Source organism: Chaetomium tenue (genome assembly GCF_020726465.1).
Source record: "Chaetomium tenue strain MPI-SDFR-AT-0079 chromosome Unknown F5144scaffold_5, whole genome shotgun sequence".
NCBI lineage: Eukaryota > Fungi > Ascomycota > Sordariomycetes > Sordariales > Chaetomiaceae > Chaetomium > Chaetomium tenue.
This window is the reverse complement of record NW_027117333.1, coordinates 773,150-793,731: the sequence shown is the minus strand read 5'-3', so window position 1 is coordinate 793,731 and position 20,582 is coordinate 773,150. Positions and strand designations below refer to the sequence as shown.

General features: G+C 55.0%; 10 protein-coding genes across 10 annotated transcripts; 3 read left to right on the top strand and 7 right to left on the bottom strand.

The window, feature by feature from the left end:
- Window positions 1-763: 763 nt before the first annotated feature.
- On the top strand, window positions 764-1,823 carry F5144DRAFT_549010 (60S ribosomal protein uL30; the record flags this gene model as incomplete). The annotated part of the gene is made up of 4 exons (XM_066787554.1): window positions 764-813; window positions 848-959; window positions 1,143-1,309; window positions 1,364-1,823. 4 exons carry the CDS (start codon window positions 764-766, stop codon window positions 1,821-1,823), a joined length of 789 nt encoding a protein of 262 aa, XP_066640969.1.
- Window positions 1,824-2,150: 327 nt separating this feature from the next.
- F5144DRAFT_593775 (uncharacterized protein) lies at window positions 2,151-3,153 on the bottom strand (the record flags this gene model as incomplete). Its single annotated transcript, XM_066790501.1, has 3 exons — window positions 2,151-2,546; window positions 2,619-3,060; window positions 3,098-3,153. 3 exons carry the CDS (start codon window positions 3,151-3,153, stop codon window positions 2,151-2,153), a joined length of 894 nt encoding a protein of 297 aa, XP_066640968.1.
- Window positions 3,154-3,251: 98 nt separating this feature from the next.
- On the bottom strand, window positions 3,252-5,489 carry F5144DRAFT_277240 (uncharacterized protein). The gene is made up of 5 exons (XM_066783671.1): window positions 5,155-5,489; window positions 4,845-5,100; window positions 3,908-4,791; window positions 3,763-3,847; window positions 3,252-3,703 (listed from the first exon to the last, which is right to left on the bottom strand). The coding sequence occupies exons 1-5, from the start codon at window positions 5,311-5,313 to the stop codon at window positions 3,537-3,539; spliced, it is 1,551 nt and encodes a 516-aa protein (XP_066640967.1). The 5' UTR covers window positions 5,314-5,489; the 3' UTR covers window positions 3,252-3,536.
- Window positions 5,490-6,737: 1,248 nt separating this feature from the next.
- On the top strand, window positions 6,738-7,835 carry F5144DRAFT_276691 (40S ribosomal protein eS19). The gene is made up of 5 exons (XM_066783669.1): window positions 6,738-6,900; window positions 7,127-7,142; window positions 7,200-7,247; window positions 7,310-7,615; window positions 7,674-7,835. Exons 1-5 carry the CDS (start codon window positions 6,868-6,870, stop codon window positions 7,727-7,729), a joined length of 459 nt encoding a protein of 152 aa, XP_066640966.1. The 5' UTR covers window positions 6,738-6,867; the 3' UTR covers window positions 7,730-7,835.
- Window positions 7,836-9,502: 1,667 nt separating this feature from the next.
- On the top strand, window positions 9,503-10,804 carry F5144DRAFT_277246 (uncharacterized protein). The gene is made up of 3 exons (XM_066783672.1): window positions 9,503-9,700; window positions 9,761-10,126; window positions 10,178-10,804. Exons 1-3 carry the CDS (start codon window positions 9,572-9,574, stop codon window positions 10,667-10,669), a joined length of 987 nt encoding a protein of 328 aa, XP_066640965.1. The 5' UTR covers window positions 9,503-9,571; the 3' UTR covers window positions 10,670-10,804.
- Window positions 10,805-11,416: 612 nt separating this feature from the next.
- On the bottom strand, window positions 11,417-13,071 carry F5144DRAFT_276906 (Zinc/iron permease). The gene is made up of 2 exons (XM_066783670.1): window positions 12,889-13,071; window positions 11,417-12,804 (listed from the first exon to the last, which is right to left on the bottom strand). Exon 2 carries the CDS (start codon window positions 12,786-12,788, stop codon window positions 11,616-11,618), a length of 1,173 nt encoding a protein of 390 aa, XP_066640964.1. The 5' UTR covers window positions 12,789-12,804; window positions 12,889-13,071; the 3' UTR covers window positions 11,417-11,615.
- A 492-nt stretch (window positions 13,072-13,563) lies between these two features.
- Window positions 13,564-15,478, bottom strand: F5144DRAFT_576280 (mitochondrial distribution and morphology protein 10). Its single transcript, XM_066789124.1, has 2 exons — window positions 15,229-15,478; window positions 13,564-15,171 (listed from the first exon to the last, which is right to left on the bottom strand). The coding sequence occupies exons 1-2, from the start codon at window positions 15,323-15,325 to the stop codon at window positions 13,922-13,924; spliced, it is 1,347 nt and encodes a 448-aa protein (XP_066640963.1). The 5' UTR covers window positions 15,326-15,478; the 3' UTR covers window positions 13,564-13,921.
- Window positions 15,479-15,614: 136 nt separating this feature from the next.
- Window positions 15,615-16,773, bottom strand: F5144DRAFT_576278 (Scytalone dehydratase). The gene is made up of 3 exons (XM_066789123.1): window positions 16,383-16,773; window positions 16,234-16,331; window positions 15,615-16,161 (listed from the first exon to the last, which is right to left on the bottom strand). The coding sequence occupies exons 1-3, from the start codon at window positions 16,417-16,419 to the stop codon at window positions 15,778-15,780; spliced, it is 519 nt and encodes a 172-aa protein (XP_066640962.1). The 5' UTR covers window positions 16,420-16,773; the 3' UTR covers window positions 15,615-15,777.
- Window positions 16,774-17,215: 442 nt separating this feature from the next.
- Window positions 17,216-18,705, bottom strand: F5144DRAFT_576273 (uncharacterized protein). The gene is made up of 2 exons (XM_066789122.1): window positions 18,637-18,705; window positions 17,216-18,573 (listed from the first exon to the last, which is right to left on the bottom strand). Exon 2 carries the CDS (start codon window positions 18,272-18,274, stop codon window positions 17,447-17,449), a length of 828 nt encoding a protein of 275 aa, XP_066640961.1. The 5' UTR covers window positions 18,275-18,573; window positions 18,637-18,705; the 3' UTR covers window positions 17,216-17,446.
- Window positions 18,706-20,578, bottom strand: F5144DRAFT_576272 (uncharacterized protein). Its single transcript, XM_066789121.1, has one exon. It carries the CDS (start codon window positions 20,403-20,405, stop codon window positions 18,819-18,821), a length of 1,587 nt encoding a protein of 528 aa, XP_066640960.1. The 5' UTR covers window positions 20,406-20,578; the 3' UTR covers window positions 18,706-18,818.
- Window positions 20,579-20,582: the final 4 nt, after the last annotated feature.

Genomic DNA, 20,582 nt, shown 5'->3' with positions numbered 1-20,582 from the left:
ATCTGGTTGTTTGGGCTGTGGTGGTGGTTGTCGCTGCAAATGTTCCACTTCAGATCGGAATTTTGATGGGTGCGAGAAGAATGCCCGACTAAGGTTGGCGGTGAGGGGCAGCAGAAGGGGGGAATTTTGGCGATTGTGCTCAAGCCCTAAGTATCTCCGTACCTTGACCCCACTTTTCGCGACTACCTCAAGGTTTTTCTGGTGCCCACCAAGCGAATTTTCTTTTCCTCGATCGTGAACCGAGCAGACGACAACCTCAGCAACGCCGCAGAGGTCGACAATCCGCAAAGATGGCTCCCACGTATGCCTCACCCCGACTCATTTCCTTGATTGTTTGAATGGTATCGTCGTGTGTCACTTGACGAGATTCTGCAGATTGGCGTGGTCCTCTCACTGGATGCTTTTCCCGGCTTCAAAGCTTTGAACCGGGCATCGCTCCAGCTCGATCCCTCCCGCGATTCTCCCTCTTTACTCCAGGCTTGAACTCGATTCGGCTTGCATATTGAGAGATGTGTCGCGGGGTGTTGGGGCTGAAGGTTCTACCTTCTCCCTTGAATTCAGTGCCGCATGGTGCCAGCCGATGACCAGACCCTGCGTCTTGGCCAAAGGACTTGGTCTCCAATGCGAGCAGAACCTCTTGGGTACTACTCAAGGTGTGTTGCGAGATGGTACTTGACTCGAGGCTTCGGAGCTGCCGTAACGGCGCCCTTGCCGTAGAGCTTCCCATCAGTCAACGTTTGGCAATCGAGTCAGCCACGAGAGAATGTCGCGCTTAAGCAGCAATTCTCCACCGGCGCTCTACCACATACCGCGGTATGTCGGACTACGTACTAATCTAAACGCGCAGGTCCGTCCCGACTCAGAACGATGTTCTCGTCCCCGAGACCCTCCTGAAGAAGCGCAAGTCGCAAGAGAAGGCGCGCGCCGAGCGCACTGCCGAGCAGGACAAGCAGAAGAAGGTTGGTTTCTCCTCGCCTTGCAACTTCCAGAGAACGATGTGATGCACAACACAACTAGCGACTAGACCAAGGTCAATGCTGTTGCTAAACTTAACCATCTTTCGGGTCTGATCGAACTCTCTGGAAGACTTTTTGCAACACGAATGTGACCATGAAGCAGAACGTTGCTGACATGGTTCATAGGCCAACAAGGAGAAGCGTGGCGTTATCTTCAAGCGTGCTGAGAAGTACGTCAAGGAGTACCGCGATGCTGAGCGCGAGAAGATCCGCCTGAACCGGGTTGCCAAGCAGGATGGTTCCTTCTACGTCCCCGCTGAGGCCAAGCTGATCTTCGTCGTCCGCATCAAGGGGTAAGAGCGCATCCTCGCTTGTATTCCCCGCTCGAGTCGCTAACCCAATTCCAGTATCAACAAGATCGCGCCCAAGCCGCGCAAGATCCTTCAGCTTCTCCGCCTCCTCCAAATCAACAACGGCGTCTTCATTCGCATCACCAAGGCCACCGCCGAGATGATCAAGGTTGTTGAGCCGTGGGTTGCCTACGGCTACCCCAACCTCAAGAGCGTCAAGGAGCTCATCTACAAGCGCGGATACGGCAAGATCAACGGCCAGCGCATCCCCCTCACCGACAACGCAATCATTGAGGAGAACCTTGGCAAGTACGGCATCATCTGCATGGAGGACCTGATCCACGAGATCATGACCGTCGGCCCCAACTTCAAGCAGGCCTCCAACTTCTTGTGGCCCTTCAAGCTGAGCAACCCTAACGGCGGCTTCCGCACCCGCAAGTTCAAGCACTTCATTGAGGGCGGTGACCTTGGCAACCGGGAGGAGCACATCAACGCCCTCATCCGGCAAATGAACTAAAAAGGCGGCTTGGGTAGTTTGCGGTTTTCGTCTCGGTCATAGGTGGCATGGGTGCTCGGCGTTTAACGTGACAGCCAGGATGGCTCACAGGGAATGAATATAACACGATGTCGTTCTTGCGCACCACATCTGATTCGCCCCTCGAGATTTCCGTGCTAGTCTACTGCCGTTGGCCAGGACGGGGCCGAATTTACATACAGTGTTGTCAGCACCATGACATAACATGCAAGTGCCTCGTTTCCCCTCCGTGTCTATATTGTAGTGTACAACGTTGCATTCCTGTCGGTCGGTCGCGCCTCAGCCGGGCTTAAATATGATGTGGCTATGTCATATTTTGATATCAAAACTTGTGCCGCACCCGCAGCTACTCGTCGCGAGAGGGTTGTCAACAATCTTAAATTGAGACCCAATGAGTTCCATAGTGAAGTCAACCTTGCTACCCTTCAATAGCTCCAGCGAGGGAAAGTCAAGGATGATCTTGGGTGCTGTCAAATCTCCTGGAGAGGAGCTGCCGTCAGAGGTATATGTAAAGATGGTATCGTCTTCGTGAATGCCGGTCGAGTCATCGTCTGTACTGGGGCGAGGCGAATCTTGAGTAGGGAGTGCCGGGGGCAGTGTCACGAGTTTCATGAGATATTGAAATCCGTGGCAGCCGCCACTCTCGACTTGGATTCGAAGGGCGAGGTTGGGGTTCGAGTCTTTAGCCATGATCTCGGAGAGGCGCTGAGGGCGATGCGTCAGTCAGCGCCAGGAGGCAAGCAGGGATGGGGTGAGGGGGGGTTGGGCGTGAAGTACCTTTGCTGCGCGCTGGGTGATTTCCAACACCATATCCTTCCCATCGTCGTCGACTTGCGGATTGAAGATGGCATGAGTTGCGCGCCACGAGGAGGAGGTGCTGAAAGGACGTGAGAGCAGGCGAAGTGGGGTTGCCCGGGCCTTCGGTAGCGTGCTGCGTGGTGTTCCGCCTCTCCCTGGTCTGCAGACTGCGGCAGAGGAGGGTTCATGGCGATGCGCGTCGGTTATTCTTCCCGTTGACGCAACGTGATGGGCCCGGGTGAAGGGGGCGCGGGCTGCCTGGGATGACACGGGTAGCAGGACATCCAGGATCGGAAGCCCACACGACACGGCCTGTCGGCGCATGCTGAGCTGGATGAAAAGAGTTGCCGTCGAGGGCGCGTTGGCGCAACGTAATCGCGGCATACGGGGGCCAGAATTGATGGTGTCCGTTACCGCCAGACTTTACGGTGCCTCCGTCACTGGTGAGTTCGGATGACAGCTCCGTCCGTTGAGGTTTGCCGAGCGGTTTTTGCGGCAAGCAAAATTTCGGCATGATGTCAGCAGCTCCGAGGCCCCGGAGATCCTAAGCAGGGGCCCTGGCGAGAGCGGGGCAAGTTTCCCCCGCATGGAACCGTTGGTCGGCCTTCGCCCATTGATGAACGACTTTCACAAGGTTCAAGGAACGGGCAGTCAGTGTTTCACAAAAATAGAACGACAAAGGTAGAACAATCTGGGTAAGGTGCGAAGAATGCTCCACGAAATCCTACAAGAATGGAAGACCCCCGGTATGGCGCCGGCGTCAGAGAATTGAATACAATACAACCATAAAGGCCAAGAGCTGCCCCACGACTTAACACATTTCCCCCCTTAACCCCTGAAACCAAGTAGCACAGTCGGGCGAGTGGTCCAACAACATGGATCAATGCCGAGTTCCGTTTACTCAAAGATGGAAAATAACTGGGAGCCATCATCGGGACACGGTCCTGACTCGAGCCTATCGGTTCCAGGAAGAATACAAGTCTTGCCGTTCTCGTTCCCGGGAGCAAATGGAAAGCTGGTCTGGCCGATGAATGGAATCAGCTGGTTGCCATCGGTTGCTCCATCTATTATAAGGCCGTTAGTATAACATACGCAAACAGTCTCATGAATAATGAATACATACCGCCATCGGCGCGGCCGCCGCAGGAGAACAGGGTGACTGTATCGCCTTCTCGCCTTCTCCCATCAAAGCTGATGCAGCCCTGGGTCTACGAAGATATGAAATTAGCCACACTATCGCCTCATCAAGCAGCCCTACTATGACCTACCAATGCGCTCACAATAAGAGCGGCAGGCCGATCAGCGTTCGGCGTGTTGTGCTTGCCCTCAGTGATGACATCCCACTTTTCGTTAGGCGACCCAGTACAGTCCACCAGCGACACGGGGATCAAATTCTGCCGGAAGTCGCCTGCGGTCGGGTCGATAAAAAGACATCGGCCATCCGGAGCGCGGATCGACACACCGCTGAAAGCTCGTTTGGCTGTCTCGTCTCGTTGGTGTGACTCCGCCGCCGCTGTCGGCTGCAAGGTACCGCCAGCCCCGGACACCGGTACCGGTTCCGTGGGGTTCGCCGTGGGAATATCCCCGGCCGCGCCGCCGCCGCCGCCTGCTTCAGGGACAGCTGTTGTCGTTTGGGCTCCCGTGTTTCCCTCGGCCTGGGTTGGAGTAGCAGTCACTGTCCGGGTGGACGTTGTGCAGGTCGAGGATGACTGCACCCCATTGCCACCGTTGCCGTTGCCACCGTTGTTGTTATTGCCGTTGTTGTTGCCGTTGTTGTTGCCGTTGTTGTTGCCGTTGTTGTTGCCGTTGTTGTTGCCGTTGTTGTTGCCGTTGTTGTTGCCGTTGTTGTTGCCGTTGTTGTTGCCGTTGTTGTTGCCGTTGTTGTTGCCGTTGTTGTTGCCGTTGTTGTTGCCGTTGTTGTTGCCGTTGTTGCTACCGTTGTTGTTGCCGCTGTTGCTACCGTTGTTGTTGTTTCCTCCTGCAGCGTCACCAAAAGTGAAGGATTGGCCGCCATCGCCATCGTTGCACCCGACGATGTCAATAGCCTTGCCTTTGACAACGAGACAAGACCCTACCTGGTTCTGAGGCTGAAGAGAAAGAGGGCCAGCGCCGCCATCAAAGGCGAAGAGCTGCGAGTCTGTCACCTCTCCTTCTAGAAAGACATTAGCGAGCCGAACTCGAAAACGCTCTTAAAGGTCCACTTACCACCAGCAGCCCGGCCGCCACACGAAAAGAGCAAAACCTGGTTACCCACAGGCCGGCGGGGATCAAAATTGAAGCAGGCTTGGGTCAAGGTGCTGACAATGAGCATAACATTATCACCCTTGACATGCTTTCCTGCTGTGATAACGTCCCAGCCCTGGCCGTCAGTCGACCCGCAATCGGCGACCTGAACTGGAGTCAGGTTGGCGCGGAAGTCGCCAGAAAGCTTGTCAACAAAAAGGCATTTCCCGTCGGATGTCTACAATCCCATCGGTTAATTTAGGGTCAACTGCCACGTTCGTTGGACTCGCACCTTGATCTGAACGTCTGAGAAGGCGCGTGTAGCACCATCATCGCGCTGATGAGCCTCCGCGGTGGCTTCTTCGTTTAACGAATCAACGGCCCGAACACGGAAAGGTGTCCCTCTAGCAAGGGTACCCAAGGCCAGCAGTGAAAGTAGGGTAGAGAACATGGCGTAAAAGGAGAAGCACGAAAGAGAATGTGTGATCAAGGGGTACTGAAGGTCTAAAAAAGAATGAATGCCTGCCCAGCAAGCAGGTCAAGAAGCGAAAAAAAAAAAGAGTGAAAAGGAAGGAATGACGCTATTCACAGATCACACACCAGCGGCAACCATCTGAATGAGAGACCAGTGGTAGGGGCCAACAACAAGGGGAGGCGGCCGGTCGCGGCTACTTATCCCCATGATAGCTTCATGCTCCAGGAACTTTAGGCGCTGGTCTGAGGGGTTGGTGTGCCTATTCTATGTTGCAGTGACATTCCCCATTTCAGGATCTAGTGAGTCCCTAGCTCCCAAATTAGAGTTTCATGTCCTCCGTGATGTGTAGGCTCACTTACACGGCCGTTTCGTGCCGAAGTCGTGCAGCCAGTGTGCAGATCGAACCAGAGGCCCGGATAGAGCGGCTCGGAGCCAATCACTTGGCCCTTCGAAAGTACCCAGGCAATGGCAGGCGGTATGGAGTGATGGAGAAACACGAGGGCGCGAAGAAAACAACTCAGGTCAAGGCGGCATGTTGCATGTCTGCGGTTCAACTGGCAGGGGGGTCGGCTGTTTGGTTGGCAGTCAAACGACATCACCCCTGTGGCACATCGCGATTCTCCCGTTCGGCGCCAGCGTGGAACTTGACATACCAGGCTCGAAGCGTGGTCGCGGGGAAAGAAACCAGGATGTTGAAACAGGACCTGTCAGAGAGGGTGCCAAGACTCTCGAGCCAGGCTACACAACCTACGCTCGGGACCCATGAATGATGACAGGAGCCCTGGTCGTCTCATGTTTGACAATTCGTGACAAGGGGTTCGTTCTTTGCTTTGGCCTCCCCGGTCCATGCCGTTTTCCCGCATTGTTGAACTTCGCGATTCGGAGATCACGATGGGCTCGCGTTCCGCGATTTCCCAAAGATCTTCCATTTCGGAGCAGAAACAATGTCTTGCAAACATCCTTGTCTTCCCAAGAAGGAAGCTTGAGAACCTCCGCCTCCCCAAAATAGGTAATTAAAGAAGCTTCGGTTTGAATCGTACCCTTTGGCCCCAGACATCCATGGAGTCGATCGATATTCAGCCTCTGTTCCAACTGATCGTGATGCTCCAATCTCGAGACAGACCGGGCCGCCGACCATCGGGCTACATGGTTAAGCCGCTGAGGGAAGGGCCAGAACAAGTAAGCACATACGGTGTCAGCCAATGAAACTGTCTCTGGCTTAGGCCTCGAGAACCGAGGTTTACGATGGAAGCCAGGTGCTGAATTAAGATGGCCCCCGCCTGAAGGTTGTCCATCTTTCAGCTCTGGCATGTGCTTCATGTAGATGATAAGGGTTAGGGTTGTTTGAAGCTCGCGCCGAGGGCCAAAGCCCTAAAAGATCCTAGTAATTGCCAAGGCCTTTCCCCACTCGAAATTTTCCCTAGACGGCCTCAATTGCAATTGCGGCTTGTTCCACCTCGACGACTCCTCGCAATATCACGAACGACCAAACCCATCATCTCCGCCAAATCCCATTCAACTACCACCAAAATGCCTGGAGGTGTCACCGTTCGCGATGTCGATGTAAGTTTTTGCAGTTCTCCGCCATGATTGGCCTCTGCGACCCGGACCCGAACATTCTTTCGCTGTCCCGGCCGCCTCGAGTCTCGCCGGCAGAGCTCGTCCTGGCCGACGTGATGAACCGCTGGTCGTCACAGCAGCAACCTGGAAGATTAAGGGAGCAGGCGTGAGGGGGTCGAAAGATCTCTGAAGACGGAATTTTGCTAATCATGTTGCTGCCAACCCAAAGGCTCACAAGTTTGTCGGTAAGTTCTGCTGCAAATTGCATTTGCTTGTCTTTGCAGAAGGCTAACATTAAACAGCGGCCTACGCGGCTTTCTTGAAGCGTCAGGGCAAGCTCCCCGTGCCCGGTTAGTACACACGACCACGATACCCCGACCGAGCAACCGCGTTTGACATGGACTTCACACAGGTTGGGTCGATACCGTCAAGACTGGCCCGGCCAAGGAGATGCCCCCTCAGGATATTGACTGGTACTACGTCCGCGCCGCTTCCGTCGCTCGCCATGTCTACCTGAGGAAGACCGTCGGTGTCGGCCGTCTTCGCAGGGTCCACGGTACCGCTAAGAACCGCGGCTCTCGTCCCTCCAAGCACGTCGATGCCAGCGGCAGCGTCGACCGCAAGATCATGCAGTCATTGGAGAAGATCCAGGTCCTCGAGCAAGATGAGGAGAAGGGCGGCCGCCGCATCACCCAGCAGGGGCAGCGTGATCTTGATCGTGAGTTACCCAATACAGGACCCCACTCTAGTAAATAGTCTAACGCGACGATAAACAGGGATTGCGCAGACTGTCGCCGAGGCTGATGAGGAGGAGGATGAGGAGGAGGAGTAAATGCGTCCTCTTTAATGGGACCGTTCCGCACCCGTGCGCCGGAGCAGGAGGTATGTTGGGTGGCACAGAGCCAAAGGCACTGCGCGGGTTAGTCTCGGTCATGATTCCCGGTAGCATCTGGTTTAGGCGTCATAAATGGGATTGCTGGCTTGCTTGATCATTTGAGCCTGGCCTGGCTTACCTCCACAGTCAGTTTGCCTCTACTACGTGTCAGCCCTCGCCTCGGGAACGTGATATTCCATCCACACCAAACCTCCTTTCAGACGTGCAAACACGTAGTGTTAAACGAGAGAGAAAAGTTAGGAAACCCAGATAGGGCTTCTCTAGGCTCAACATTGTTCGATTCAAAAAACCGCGCTCTGCTCTTGCCCTCTTCTTCGCCCTCTTTCTCTCGCCCTCTTTCCCTCGCCCTCTTTCCCTCGCCCTCTCTCTCTCTCGCGCTCTCTCTTCTCTCGCCCTCTTCCCCTCGCCCTCTTTCCCTCGCCCTCTTTCTCTTGCCCTCTTTCTCTTGCCCTCTTTCTCTTGCCCTCTTTCTCTTGCCCTCTTTCTCTTGCCCTCTTTCTCTTGCCCTCTCTCTCTCTCGCCGACCTGAGTTCCCTTCCGGCTTCAAACTACCTTTCTCACTTCCAATTCTGGCTCATCCTGCTAGCAAACCAATACTATTTTAAACCCTTACTTCTGGAGGGTGTGTCGCCCAATATTACGAGTGGCCAGTGAAGCACGGAATCTCGGTGGATAACCCACTACGTCATCCCCCCATGCCATCTCACGCGGTATGATGCACGATCATTACCGTGTCTCTTGCAATCTGTGTTATTTTCTCCTTGTTTCTCCTTGTTTCTCCTTGCATTTCGGTGTTCTTTTCCTTTTCGCCTGATAACTCTCGAGTGATGCTAACTGTGATCCAATCTCATTAGCTTTCCTTTCCCGAAGTCGACGAGATGAACGGGGCCGACATTCCTACAGCCCACGGCCTCACAGACCTTCACATTGCGGTCATCTTGGGTGAGGCTAGCCGCGTTCGCAGAATTCTCAGGGATCATAACAACAAGGGCCTCCTTGATGTGGGCGACGTAGAGGGGGCTACCCCTTTAATGACCGCCGTCCTCACTGGCCGTTTGACGATTGCACGACTCCTGCTGCAAAACGGGGCGTCACCCCATGTCCGAGATCACCGAGGCCAAAAGGCCGTACATTACTCAAAAGCCGGCCTATTCAAAACAAAGCTTGACACATACAGGCGTCTAGGTTTGCCAGAGGTAGGCCCTGAACAACAAGGCGAACGGGTCTCGATCTCAAAGATACTTCGGTATCCGGCCGCACTGGAGTCCTGGTTTGTTTCCCCACTCCCTATTCAGTGTTCCTATTTCCTTCCCGGCACTTAAATGTGCCCTTGCTGACACCGAATTATCACATAGTCGCCGGATGGGTCAGCATGAGTGCTCGCGGGCCCTTTTCTTCAAGGAGGGCGCAGAGCTCCATGTCATGAGACCGCATCTAACATTCAGAATTGCCAAAGACAACCTTGAGAGCGCGACGACAGGATTCATCGCATCCGCGACGTGCCCCTTTGTCAAGACGGCTGCCGCCAGCGGCTGGCGAGCCAACCCTGCAAGAGGTCCAGACGTTTTAGACAATAGCAAGTATCTGCGACTCGTCCGATCTATGGCTAGTGTTATAAAGTTTACCTTGACTCGATCCCCAAGAGACAACAACGGAAGGCCGCGGCCGGAGCACAGCGGTCGGTTTGTGGCTTCTCACGCAGTGAGGCCCCCAACATCTACCCTCGCTCATTTCAAGTGCTGACTGGGATAACAGAAGAAGAAGTTGGCCGTGTTTTGGATGATCGCTGTTCTCAAGGCAGTACTCGACTCCACCGATCTTAAAAGAGTTCACGAGCTCCGGGACATGGCTATCCCCGAGCCGTGGAGGGAGGCCTGGATTTTTTTGGATCACACGCCATGTAAAAATGTGAGCGCTGTCCCGGGTTGCCTTAATTTTACCCCTGAACTAACATTGCCTTCACACTAGTGTTGGGAATTTCTCCAAAAATTAAAACAGGTGACGGGTATCAACATTTATGTGGAAACACGTCCTTTCTTAACCAAGAAGAACCGTCAAGATGATATTGGCTGCCGGAACTGCGCGTGTGCTCGATGCAAGCGCAGATTCGGAGCAGAACAGGCACGGGACACCCAACCTGACCCCGGAAGGTGCGATGACGGCGGGGAATTAGAGCCCAGCAATTCTGGAGAGAACGCCGCCGTGCCAAGTCACAATCCTAACCCCGAAGATGCCGGTCCTGCCCCCCAAATGAGAGAGGATAGAGTGAACCAACGGTTCGTTGGCGGAATGGCGCGGCCCGAGGCCCTGCCGGCGGCCTCCAGGGCACCGCGGGTAAGTCTCGTCGTCTTCCCGGATGATCTCTATCTTCTGACCTTCTTTCAGACTTGGAGGCATTTTGTCGATGAAGAAACCGGTTTAACATACGCAAAGCCAGTAGTACGTCGACCGCTTGGGAGGCGTTCGATATCAAGTCCAAAACCCGCAAGCACTCCCGAGTTACGTGAGCCGATCTCAACAATCGCAGGTCGTTCGGGCTTTTTTGCCACGCCAGACCCAGGCCGGTCCGTTGAGATACAGATTCCCAAAATGAGCCCCCGCGCGCGGGCGGAGTACGTTCGGATTCCCAACGTCTCGGACACTCTCAACCTCGGGCGGTTCGCATATAAGCCCCCTATTGCTCCCACCCAAGCGCCGAAGGAAGCAGGCCGCCAGCGTAAGCCACAGAGGCCTTACAGTGGTGGCAAGAATGCCAAAGTAGCTGCTACAAGGGGTAGATCACGGACTAGGGTGTGCAAACTTGAAAGGACGCGCGCCAGGAGTTCGTTCGCGCGAGCTGTGGAACACCACCAGCGCCGGAGGGCTGGCAAGGCATAATATGCTACCAGTGTCGCGTCTCCCCTCCCTGGTGCTCGCATCGGGATGAGTCAACATGGCGGCCCCGTTCTGAGGTGGCTAGCTACTCCCCACGAGCAAGCTGCGTCTTAGCTAAAGGGAGAACTGGGATTTGTCAGTGGTAAATACGGGAAAGGGAGCGCTTATCATGTAACCCCGCTCCATACTTGAGGTTGTCTCCCGCACATCAGGGATTCTTGAAGCGTTCCAAGACAAACAACAAACTGTCTACACGTGGCATTTATACGATGGATGTTTTTTTTACTGCGGCATGGGATGGGCCTTTCTTTTTCCTTTCTATTTTGTCTTTTCTTTTCCCTGGGTCCTCGCCTGGTGCGGCGAGTGACGGCCGAAACAGCTGTGCTGGAGCAGGTTATGGGTTCGCCGACAATTCTACGCCTCACTCAGCGTTGCGAGTCCTCGTTCTCTGGATCGAGGGGTTCGAGGAAGAGGCGCGTCGGCGGGATGGTGAAGTGACCGCCAGCCGTGCGTTATGTATGACTTCAACCTTCGAATCACTTTTGCTTTAGCTTAGTCTTCCTCACAAAAGCCACCACACCACGTGGGCGTTCGTTTTGAACACTGCGATGAAACCGCTCTGCATGGCTAGTTAAAAACGCAATTGCAGAACTACAAAAATTAAAACAGCTAAATCCGCCGACAACTGCCGCTACTGTGGGTATCAAGAAGCCACCACGAACGAGGTTTTCCCCGCCTCCCATGTCAAAGCATCCGCGTCCCCCTCCGTCACGGCCACTTCTCGGTCGCTTCGAAAACAAGGCCGTAGCCCCACGATTCCGATGCCCTCCCCATGGTACATCCACGGTTAATCTGCAAATCGAACTGGCCATGATCCGCTGAGGTTCCGACCCCGAGACCATCCCCATGCCTACCCGCATACTGTATAGACACACCCCGTACCTGTTCATCAGGCCCACTTCGCCAGAAGCGCCATCAGCCCAACCCCCAAGGCCACGCACATGTACGCAGAAAGCTGCATGCGCAGTCCCGCTTTCCGCATCTCCGAGTTGAACATGAACTCATGCGCGACCAGCTCAACAAGCGCGGTGTACATGAGGATGCCGCCGCTGATAGCATCAAAGACGCCGTTTACAACCCTGCTCGTGGCAGCTTTTAGAGCAAGCGACTTGCTCGCGATGAGGCCCATCCCGATGGCGAACGGCGTGCTGACAGCATACAGCAGGCCGAGGGCATACGGAGTCCACCGGCGCGCGCCGGGGGGCCAAGTCGCCATGCCAAGACGCGCGCCCAGCCCGAGTCCCTCGAAGGTCTGGTGGAAGACCAAGACAACGAAGAGGATGATGAAGTTGTCGGTGACGGCGAGGGTGAGGCCAATGAAGATGGAGTGGAAGATGACGCCGAACTCAAGGACAAAGATCGCTGTGATCTGCGCGGCGTAGTTGGCATGCTCGTCGCCTTCGAAATGGTCTCGCTGGTGACCCAGGTGGTCCTCTCCGCCGGGCGGGTAGCTGATGTCGTTGCGCAAGCCGGGGATCCTGCCTTTGTCGAAGTAACCAGCCCCAGAACTGTTCCCAGCGACGGTAGATGTATCGGCCGACTTGTTTGAGCCAATGGCCTCGGCATCCTGCGAGTGCCGCATACCAGCTTGGTCTTGGTCCTTGATCTCTAGGCTCTTCTCATCGTTGTGACCGTGAGCGGAACCGAAGCCGAAGTCGAAGCGCGAGACAATGAGCTCCAAGAGAAACATGACCATGACCGTCATCAAGCCGATAGCCATGGCCCAATCGTAGTCGGGCAGGATGTTTGCGAGGCATTCATCGCGAAGGTTATCAGACGCGGGTGAGAGAAGATGCATCCAAGCCGTGGCCAGAATCACGCCAGTGCCAAAGTACTTGGCGATGAAGAAGCACAACTTGGGCACTTGCATTCTTGAGGTTCTGGCAAGGAAGACAGGTAGGAGGGCGCCGAGCGCCGAGCCGATGAGAATGACGAAGATGGATGCAATCCGCAGGCCCCAGTAATCCGTGCTTGAAGGAGATATCTCGCACTCGGGAACAGCCGCGGCGGCATCGCCGTCTTCACGGCTGACCAATATCTGGCGGTATATGTACCGGTGCATCTTGAATAGTGTCTCACTGAACTCAAGGGTTAGTTATGTCACTGTATACCCGGAAATACCGAACCAGAGGCCGGCATGCCGTTTCATGTTTGAGAGATACCTTGATTAAATCCAGAACGGCGGAGAGATGTCGATTACAAAGAAGAGTCGAGGACTTTTCAGGGGGTAGCGGACTTGTTGCGAAACTACACACGGTTGACGATAACTCGACGGTGGTTCTCCAGGTCTTGGCCAAAGGTAGAGCTCCGGTAGATAAAGTAGACGGTTTGACGAGGACAGGGGAAAGGATGGACTAATAGGATAGGGTACCTAGGGTAAAGCGAGGGATTTGTTGGAGTCGAGTCGTGAGAACCTTGATGGCCGGGGCTTGCATTAGCACACACACTAGAAGCACTCAACATGGTCCGCGGAATACTCACGGAAGGCGGGCTGTGGGACTTTCGGTTCCAATCCCCTATCTAGGAAGGAATAAACCGCGTTGTCTTACACACAAGTCGTTAACGGAATGTTTGTTAGAGGGTTTGACGCGCGGGAATACGGGGTAAAGAGTTCAGAAAGGTAGGCGCCTTGGAAACACCAGGCCCAAGATGGCACGGCCCGTCTGAGAACCTTGACGGCTGCTGTGGTTTTCTTCCCAAAGGAATGTATGTACAGGGGTTGAGACGGCCGTTATCTCCAGCTGTGCCGCCAACCCGAAACACAAAATACCAACTGCCAAACTAGACATTGAAAGCACAGTTTCCCAATTTTGCGCCATGTGTGGTGGACTAAATGGCCCCATCTTCCTGACTAAGGTGCGCAAACGACTCCACGCCGCGGGGCCATCAAGGTTCTCAGTCACACACACCTTTGCGACTTTCAGCCGCCCCTCCACCCCCCTATCCCGGCCCTAGATAATCCTAATAGGTCGGGAATAGCCAGGCAGACGACCATGATTTGAGACCTCTCCGGGGCATTTCCGGATTTTCAGACCAGGCTGCTCAAGCGCCTACCGCACACCGCGCTCTTCTGCGCCGCAAAGATATCCACAACGGCAGCCCCGAGCTCTCTCTAACTCGCTTTTCCCCGAGGACGGCTGGAGAAGCGAATGCCACCATAGACACGCTACTGAGGCAACGCTTGGATCCACATTATCATGAGGAGTATTGTATTTCGAGCCCCAAACTTCTGAATGGCTCGCCCAACCTTCGCATATCTACCCCAGTGCCAAGGCTAAAAATAAGCGACTTGACACGGCCCTCCCAAAGCAGGCCGAACCGGAAATTCTGGTCGAACCGCGCCTTCAGAACCCCCTTGTACTCCTCCTTGGGCCCATCGTCTGCAGATTTCTCGCCGGCCACGGGGCTTTGGGGCTCTGGTTCAGGGTCGTCCAACCGCCACTCCATCTTCGCCTGGAAACTCCTCTCGTTGCTCTTTCTGGATGGCTCCGGTGCGGGCTCAGCTTGATCGTTGGGGTTAGCACCGAGTAGGAAGCCAGCTGGCCTTCGGTTGCTCCACAGCTCCACCCCCACCGCCCACTCGCTCTCGTAGCTGTAAACGTTAAACTCCATCTTCGTAGCCAGCGAGCAGTACTCTCTTGCGAGTACGGCGTAAGTAGCATTGATATTCCCCATTAGGGGGTTGATGGTCAGCGTTGCCGTCAGCGGCGTCCCTCGGTGTGCTGGCAGGGTGGCGAACCGCGCGCCCAGTGACATGCCTCCGGATTTGTTCAAGGTCCCATAATACAATTCGGCGCCCGCACTGAAACGGCCATAAATCCTCTCTTTTTCCGCCGAAGAGCCATTTCCATTAGTCTCGGAAGCCGATGTGCCGACGGGCGGGTTCATAGCTGAGGAAGACGCATCGCCCCCAAAGTTGTACAAGCCCCGAACACCGAGGAGCCCACCATCAGTCGAGGCAAGACCCTCAACACCGTACTTCTTCTTGTCATACTGAACCAACCCAAGCAAGGTGCCGCCATTTCTCAGTGAACGCTCGCTGACAGCCGAGAGCTGAACCTGCAGAGCTGGAGTGAAGCGCCGAACAACCATCCCCTCGAGCAGCGACTGCGGCAAGTATAAACGGCCGTACAGGAGGGAGCTCCCGTCAACGCTGACAACGGCGGGGGGCGTTGACTCCGTCGGCGCATGCTCCGCCCCCACGTACTGTTGTTGGTCTTTCGAGCCGAGGTCGTGCAGTCGGCGGTAGGATCGCAGGAGCGCCGGTAGCGGTATTCGGTCCGATCGGGCAGCGATGCCAGTCAAGGGTACTGTGCTGTGGAGGTACGATATGGAGCCATCAACGATGCCGACACTGCCAAGTTGGTAGCTGGTCGCAAAGTGGGGGGTTGCGAGGGACGACAAAGTCAGACGGAGCCCCCGAGGGAGGGGGAAGTCGATGAGCTCTGTTTGCCACTGTCAGCTATGAGCTAGCTATAGAACGGAAAGGGGACACGACTTGCCTCTCGCCGTGGCATTAAGCTCCTTGTATGTGTTGTCGTCGTTCCAACCAGTCGCACCGTAGAAGGCATTGGTGACATAGTGCATAAATTCGCGCATCTTCTCTGCAGCCTGCGTGCCGGCAGGTTTAGCGCGTAGTGTCACCTTTGGTGTATCATTGGGATCCGGGGGGTTCGGGATCGAGCTTTGGTGCCGCCTTCAGATCGAAATATGTAGCTATCGTGTTTCAAACAACCAAAAGACGAACGGGAGCTGTCCCTTGCAATTGCGACGTCCAATCAAGCATTTCGGACCCCGCTATCTCCCATTTAACCAATCATCACGGCGGCCAAGCAAAGCCAAGCACAGCAAGCCATTTCTCTCTCAGCGCACCCAACCGCCTGAAGCACACACGATTCACAATTGTTGAGCTAAGACGACTTTTTTGTCTTTCGAAATAACTAAGCATTTGTTTCAGGCTAAACCCTTGCCGGCCGGCCCACCCAGTTCCTCCGCACGACAATTGGCTTGTATCATATTGACCAACACACACAACGGCGCCACCAGTCAGTCTAGTTGGACTCGCCAAAACTGTCGCGGCCGCTGGCGAACACCTTGTCGAAGTCGTACTCAGACCACCTGATGGTGGGGCTCAGGCCAGCAAACTTCCACACTCCGTCGACCTTGTGGTACCAGTGTGTGTTGAAGCCGTGGGCGTGGCCTTTGACTTCGACGTTCTGCAGACTCGCGTCCGTGTAAACCTGGTGCGGCACCCGCAGTTGATGGTACCCAATAATCTCCGTGTCCGACAGCTTCTCCCACTTGCTCGCGCCGCCGATGAAGTGTTGGGTCCGGAGCAGCGGGTTGCCCAACACCGACTTGTCCGAGATCATGGCGATGAACTCCTCAGCCGGCATCGCCTCCCACAACTTGTTGAGGAACGAGCGGTAGTCAACCTGTTGGCAAGTCAGCATTGCTAGTTGAACTATTATGAGACCGTCCCGGCCGTCTTGTTGTCTTTCACGTACCCGGAGTGTAGGAGCGATGCACTTCCTCAATCGGTCCCAGTCCTTGGAGTCATAGCTGTCGGCCCATTCGAACGCTGCCTCGGTGACGCCGAGGTAATCTGCTCGTCCCGTTAGTCAACTGGGCTGTATATCCGAAAAGCATAACCAACCTTCGAACGTGATTTGTCGTTTCTTCTCGTTGGCCATGATGTTTAACTGTCCGGGCGATGGTCGAGTTCTTGTTTTGGATGTTGTGAGGAGGTTGTTCTTTGCGGGGTGCGAATGGAAGGAAGCCCAAGGATTTAATCCTCTTATGCAGTCATCGAATAGGGTGGGCTTTCCACCGGCCGATCGCTGACAGGAATACTCCTGCACGTGCTAGATTCGGAGCTGGTTGGGGATGTGCGGATGGGGAGGTGCAGCCGGTGCAGGCCGAAGCCGTCGGTACCGGGCCTCATTTTGCCTTTCCCCAACCGGCTCCGGGCCGTTATTCCTAACGGAGAATCCCAATGAACTTAGACCGATATGTCGCACAGAAATATCTCGGAATGTGGAAAATGCAACGGCTATTTCCTAAAAAAGCGTTGCTCGAATCGTCCATTGTCGTGGATAGCGGAACGTAAACGCAGTTTCTGTTTGTTTTTCTGTTTCTGTTTTGGAAAAAAGATACAGGAGGAGTCAACAACTGTTCACCAGCAGCCGATTGAACCACCCGTGCAATATAGGTAGGGTGCACGCAGCCGATTTCCAACGAGGACCACCACCTAACTGGGTAGCTCAGCGGTTAAGCGGTGGCCCTCGGCCCACGGGCCATCTGGTTCGCCCCTCGTCACTACCGGACTTAAGGGAAGGCTAAGGTTCGAATCACGATGCTAGCTCGGGGTTTTTCTGGGAGGTACCGGGACGCCGGTAGAGTCCTCCACTTCAGAAGGAATTACGCAGTCGCCCGACGGGGCACCACCAGGCTGCAACTGGGCACACGGAGTAAACCCCCCAAGGGGGTTTCGTAACCGGCTACCTACCTCCGACCGCGAAGGGGGCTAGCCGGCGAGCTTTTGCTTCTATGTCCTAAGTTGGTTAACCATATATAAACCAAGCATCTCCTTTTAGTTCTCCCTTCTCTATTCGTTATCTCTAGAATACCTAGTTACCTTACCCTCTAATAAGGAACCATGATGCTATAATGCAAATGCTAAAAAATGGCCATTCCTACTACTACCTTCCTAGTAGGGTCTTATAGACTCCATTCACTACCGTCACTCTCAAAGTCGCTTATTTCTTCGTCTGTAGTGAAGATATTGTCCCTCATATCCACATCCAACCCCTCCACTGATAGAGCTGTAGGAACAGATGGCGGCGGTGACAGCTCCAGTGCCTCTGAACCCTTTCGGCGAGTCGTCATACGAGTTGTGCCAACGGCAGCCTTTTTGGCTCCAACGTTGGCCATTGTTTTCTTCACAGGCTTTTTCGCCAGCTTAGTTTTAGCAGACCCTGCCACGGCTCGTTTGAGCGACCGCCCGCCCCACTGCCTAGCAACTTCGTTCAGCCTGTCCCATATCTTCTCCCTTGCAATCGGCCTGCTCGCGCCGTGCTTGAGCAGCTCGTCATACTCGGTGTGGACGTGTCGAATGTGCGCGCGCACCGCGAGCTTCACCCTGTCTTGCAGGGCCACCGTCCCGGTCCTCCCCACGCGCCGGCTGTGCTTCTTGAGCGAGTGCTTGAGGATCTGCGGGACCTCGGTCTTGGGAATCTTGGGGAAGAGCTTCATTATGGTCTCCTCGAAATTATCCTCGATGACCGCATCCCGTTTCTGAACTGCCGCTGCCCGCTGCGCTGCAGTGGCCTTGTTCTCGCTCATGACGGCATTGTGGATGTAGGCGGGGCATCGTAGGCCCGTTGGTTTCCCTTTCTTGTTGACAACGACATAAAGAGTCCGCTCTGCCTCGTGTGTCTTCTTGCGGCAGTTCTTGGTGATGTAGACGTTGCCTTTGGGGACGAATCGATAACCCTTGGGCATGGGCTCGTGTGCCAGGACTTCCGGCTCGTCGTGGTCTCCTGCCATGCTGATCGGCTCGTATTTCTTGTTTTGTGGTGGTATTTATTTGGTTAGTAAGGCTTGATCTCAAAGGTTTACATTGAGCTGTCACCATGCAGGGACCTTCAGCTTCGTCAGCGAGTTGTCCAGTAGGTTATCGTGATTTGACAAAGAGTGTGGCATTCTTCACGCGTCATTTGCAAAGCAGATCACCTAGGTTTTGAGCTTTCTCACCTTTGTCTTGCATTGCCGCCACAACAAAGCGCCATGCGAACCCGGTGAGAAAGCTCAAAACGGCTTTGTCACAATCGCTCACCTGTAGGAACCTCAAACGTAAGTAAGCCTTTGTCAACATCTACTTTAGCGCTTCTTCAATAGTATCTTCTTACTAAAAGCGTCAACGGGGCAAACGTGTCGTCTCCAGCCACAGCAGCATCTTTTTTTTCTGTGTTGTTCGGTGCTGAGTTTGTTTATTTTCTAGGTAGCGAATGAACCTTGAACCTGCCGCGGGGCAACGTTAACCCTAACCCCAACCATTGCACCCGATGCCGTGATTGACCTCAACAAACCCTCAGCCCTCCCCTGACCCCTCCTTCTCTTTCCCCGATTTGAACAGTGCCGTCGCCTTGGCCTTCAACTCGTCATATCCTTTCTTCCACTCTTTCGAATGAGCCAGCATTGGCGGCTCTCCGGATTCCGCGCCAGTGCTGTTAACCCAGTCCGCAAGTTCTTGCACGTACGCAACCTCGAGGCCAGGTGCATGGAGGGAGTGGAACCCACGGCCGAGTCCCTTCTCTTCCACACGCCTCTCATACTCCTTCCGCATCTCTTCCCGGCCGGGCAGCCGGGCCTTGCCGGCGAATACCCGAGCAACGGCCTGCGCTTGAAAATCAAACAGGGAAAATGTTGCCACGTAATAGGGCACGCCGACAAATGCCAGCGTAGGGTCGTTGATATAGAATATGTCGCGGTGGAGGTTGTGCGCCATGTTGCCGTCCGAGGTCACCAGGAGATCCTCACCTGCCGCGGTAATGGGCGCATCATCCGAGTGAAGCTGCGGGAGGAAGGGGTAGGATGTGATATACCCCGTTGCCAGCACCACGTGGTGAATATTCTCCAGGATCCTTCCATCCTTCAAGACGACGACTCCGGGTATTTCCCCCTTGGCGCCAACCTGCCCGTCGCCGGCGGAAGCGATGCGGGACTCAAACCTGGCTACCTCCGCGACCCGAACAACGCCTTTCGGTAGCATGGATGCGGGCAGGTCAAACTTCCCGCCGCGTACGCTTTGGTATATGTTGGCGGCCACGCCATCGAGCTCGCGGCATATATCCAGGGCGGATACCCCAGCGCCGACGACTAGCACATTCTGACCCCGGTGCGGCTCGGGGGATCGATATTGCTTGGAGTGGGTGATCCGAGAAGGATATCTTGATTTCCACTCCTTAAGCCCTTCGGTGTCGGGAATTCGGGGCATGTTGTAGTGTCCCGAAGCGACCACGACTAGGTCAAAATACGAGGTTTTCTCGGCAAGTCGGGGGCCTATACCTCCCTTTTCCAGTGCGATTAGGCGTAGTTCCCACTTAGACCCGTCAGCCGTTCTTCGCACCTCATCCACCCGAGTGTGAAATGATGTGACCTCGTCCACGCCGTGGTCCTTCGCCAGCGTTTGGATATACTCCTCGAGGTATCTTTGGTTGACGAAGGACTCAATTCCTTCCGGCCAGGAGCCTAGAGCGCTGGTCATGAGGTGTGTCGGAACGTTATTCTTCAGGCCTGCGTAACATGGCCCGGGTGGTGAGAAATGCACCTCCAGGTCGGTGACAGCGCGGCTATTTTGGCCGCCTGTACCGTCGCCAACACTAACGGCATGGTGTTCCGGTGGAGGTGTGGCGTATGCAAATTCCCCCGGCTGTGATACTTGATAATCCCCTCGCGAGGGCATGCTATTGGGGTATGGCGGGTCTTCCGAAATATGCCCATCGTAGTGCCAGACGCCGCCCGCAATTCCCGAGCGTTCAAACACGGTCACCTGGAGTCCTTGCTTCAATAGGTGTGCGGCGGTGCACACGCCACTGATCCCAGCGCCTATGACGGCCACCGTTTTGCCCGGGCCGAAGGCATCGTGTATGTGGTTGACAGCTATAGGCGAGGACATGGTCGAAGTTGGATAGAGGACGAGGTTGAAAAAAAAGGCGTTTCTGGTTCGCTTCGGCAAGGAGAATGGTGTGTGAGAAGTATGGGAAGATTGTTTACTTTACAGCAGAATAAAACTGGAGCCGGCGCAGGCGAATGCCATGTGACCACCGGGATGGTAGGCCACCCGTGACCACGT